Source organism: Emiliania huxleyi (genome assembly GCF_000372725.1).
Source record: "Emiliania huxleyi CCMP1516 chromosome Unknown EMIHUscaffold_1521, whole genome shotgun sequence".
Lineage (NCBI taxonomy): Eukaryota > Haptophyta > Isochrysidales > Noelaerhabdaceae > Emiliania > Emiliania huxleyi.
This window is the reverse complement of record NW_005201067.1, coordinates 4,858-7,579: the sequence shown is the minus strand read 5'-3', so window position 1 is coordinate 7,579 and position 2,722 is coordinate 4,858. Positions and strand designations below refer to the sequence as shown.

Sequence of the window (2,722 nt, the reverse complement as noted above, 5' to 3'; positions counted from 1 at the left end):
TCTATTACACACATAACCACAAACCAGACAGCCCCTGCCCCCTCCCGACGGGGACGCCACCACCCTCGCCCACGGATCTACAATGCTGTCTTAAGGTCCGACAGGTTCGGCACCGGGCACCGCCTCGGTATACAAAATGCGCCTGCGGGCGGACCCTTACAGATCACAGATCATTACACACAATAACCGTTTTTACACAGCCTTGTCCTTATACGTGGCAAGCACCGAGGCAATTGCTGCCTTCGCTGTTGCCTTAGCCCTCTCGGCAATGGGGTCGTGAGCCGCCGTCACCGCAAGCGCAGCGCGCACGAACCGCCACGGGCTGCCGCGAGGCCCGGCGCGCGGTAGGCCGATCACTGAGGCAGTCGCTGCGTCCAGTGCGCAGTGGTGCGCCAGGTCCGATGAGGTCGCAAAGCACGGGCGTCGTGGGCGCCCAGCCTTAGGTCACTCGCAGATCTCGCGGCCCGCGCGACACTCTCGCAGATCTCGCGGCCAGCGGACACTTCCGAGAGATTTCTTCGTGCTTTCACAGGGGGGGGGGGGGGGCTGGTTGGCTGGTCCCGCACTTCGCGCACTCGGGCCCGGAAACAGTTGGTTGATTGGTGTGGTCTTTTGCGCACAGTGCGTGAATAGGGTTGGCAGCTTGGTAAAACCCTCGGGTGCTGTTGACAAGAAACGCTCGCTCGCCGCGAGCCTGGCTGTTCTTCACCTTCCTACATAGTGGGTGGGGACCCTGTCCTCTTCAGAAAAGATGGTCGGCGTCGGCGCGCGCCGACCAACGCGGCTGCTGTGGGCGTCATGACTCATGTGGCGCTGGCGGGCGTGGGACCACTAGACATTGTGGCGCTGGCGGGCGTGGGGACCCTGTCCTCTTCGCATCCCTCGTCCGTGTTCTCTGTTTTCTTTCTCTCCTTCCTTCTACCCCGCATGATCCTGTTGGACAAGAAAAGTAGGTCCAACGTTCTGTCTTCTGATCTGTGTGATCTGTTCGTTCTAACTCTCCTCGACCTCGTACCTCGAGACGACGACGCTCGAGGTGCGATTTTTTTCTTTGATCTTTCTCTCGCTGGCACGACAAGGGTGTGGAAGTGACTGGCACACACTACCTAGGTGTAGCTAGCGGCGGCACCTCACAGACATCGGCAGTTGTCACCATCGCTCGGCGTACGGCCGTAGGTCGCTCTCAAACGACCAGGCGGACTTGGGCTGCTGGTGCAACGCCCAGTAGTGCTCCGCAATGGCGTCGGGCTCGAGCAAGCCTCCGCGCTGCTTGAGCAAGCCATACTTCTCCTCGCCGAGCAGCTGCCGCACAAACGGCGTGTCGACCGGCCCGTCGATGACGACGTGCGCCACGTGCACGCCCTGCGGCCCGAGCTCGCGCGCCAGCGACTGCGCGAGCGCGCGCTTGGCGTGCATCGCCGCGGCAAACGCGCTAAAACTAGCCGCGCCTCTCAGCGAGGCTGTGGCGCCCGTAAATATGAGCGTGCCTTCGCCGCGCGACGCCATGCGAGCGCCGAGCGCCCGCGCAAAGTGGAGCGACGACAGCGCGGCAAGCTCCCAAGTCTTCCTGAACACTTGCGGCGTCGTGTCAGCCACGCTGAACTGAACATTCGCTCCAATGTTGTGCACGCCGAGCGCGACAGGCCCAGAGGACTCCTCGACGCGAGCCACGAACGCCTCGACGGACTCCTCATCGCGAAAGTCCACTGCAGATACCGTGAACGTATCGCCGCTCTGCTGCGGTGGTGGCCGGCGCCGCGCGCCGTGCACAGCGAGGCCGCGTGCGGCGCACATTCGTGCGACCGCGGCTCCTGTGGAGGCGCCGGCGCCGGCGATGATGGCGGAGGCCATTCACGGGTTCGACACAAGCACAAACAACGAGGGCCCCAGGAGACCGTGACAACAAACGCTACGAGTACCTGGTACTCTGCTAAGCCCCCAAAACGAGTCCGAAGGACACTCGGTGTAGGGAAAGAAAGAAAATGCCTGAAAGGACACTAGCCAAGTCCTCCCATCCCTCCCCTCCCTCCTCCTTGTCTGTCGACTTGTCTCAATGCTTTCTTTCTTTCTTTCTTTACTAGGCACGTGCAGGTGGGGACCCTGTCCTTCTCCCACCCCTCCCTCGCTTGGCGTGTCTTTTTTCTTTCTTTACACTAGGCACGGGACTGGCGCGCACTGGCACTAACACGACAAACAACACGAAAGAAAAGAAAGAAATCAGACACGCCAAGAGAGGATGGGAGGACGGCACGCCGCCACCACACAGGGATTTTAAGGAGAGGAGTGTGGTGCGCTGGTGCGCTAGCCGTCGCCCACCCTTGGGCGTCCGCCTCTTCCTATCTCACTTCGCAGTCCCTCGCTCGCCGATTCTCGCTGCAACCTTCATGCCACCTCGCGGTCGTCCCACTCTCGTCGTTCTCCCTCCTGTCGCTTCCTCCTCTGTCGCGTCGCTCCCTCTGCCTCGTTCTGCGACGCCGCCGCCGCCTGCCGACCCCTTGCTCTCGCGGCTTCTCCCGCCTTTCGGCGCAGCTCCGCTCTCCTCGCACACTCCGCCTGGAAAAGAAACACACTGAAAGGAGAAATCCAGGGTCCCCTACCTTCACACTGGTGTGAATACGTCCCGAACCCATACTTGGGACCCATAGCATGTTTTGGCCCCTCGAGTTTATCGAGCTCTCCTCGCGCCAGGACGACTCTTCTGACGCCCACTATGATCATTTGC

The 2,722-nt window shown here is 61.6% G+C and overlaps 1 protein-coding gene across 1 annotated transcript; it reads right to left on the bottom strand.

The window, feature by feature from the left end:
* Positions 1-1,033: 1,033 nt before the first annotated feature.
* EMIHUDRAFT_373405 (hypothetical protein) lies at positions 1,034-1,893 on the bottom strand. Its single transcript, XM_005786273.1, has one exon. It carries the CDS (start codon positions 1,849-1,851, stop codon positions 1,150-1,152), a length of 702 nt encoding a protein of 233 aa, XP_005786330.1. The 5' UTR covers positions 1,852-1,893; the 3' UTR covers positions 1,034-1,149.
* Between the last annotated feature and the right edge of the window lie 829 nt (positions 1,894-2,722).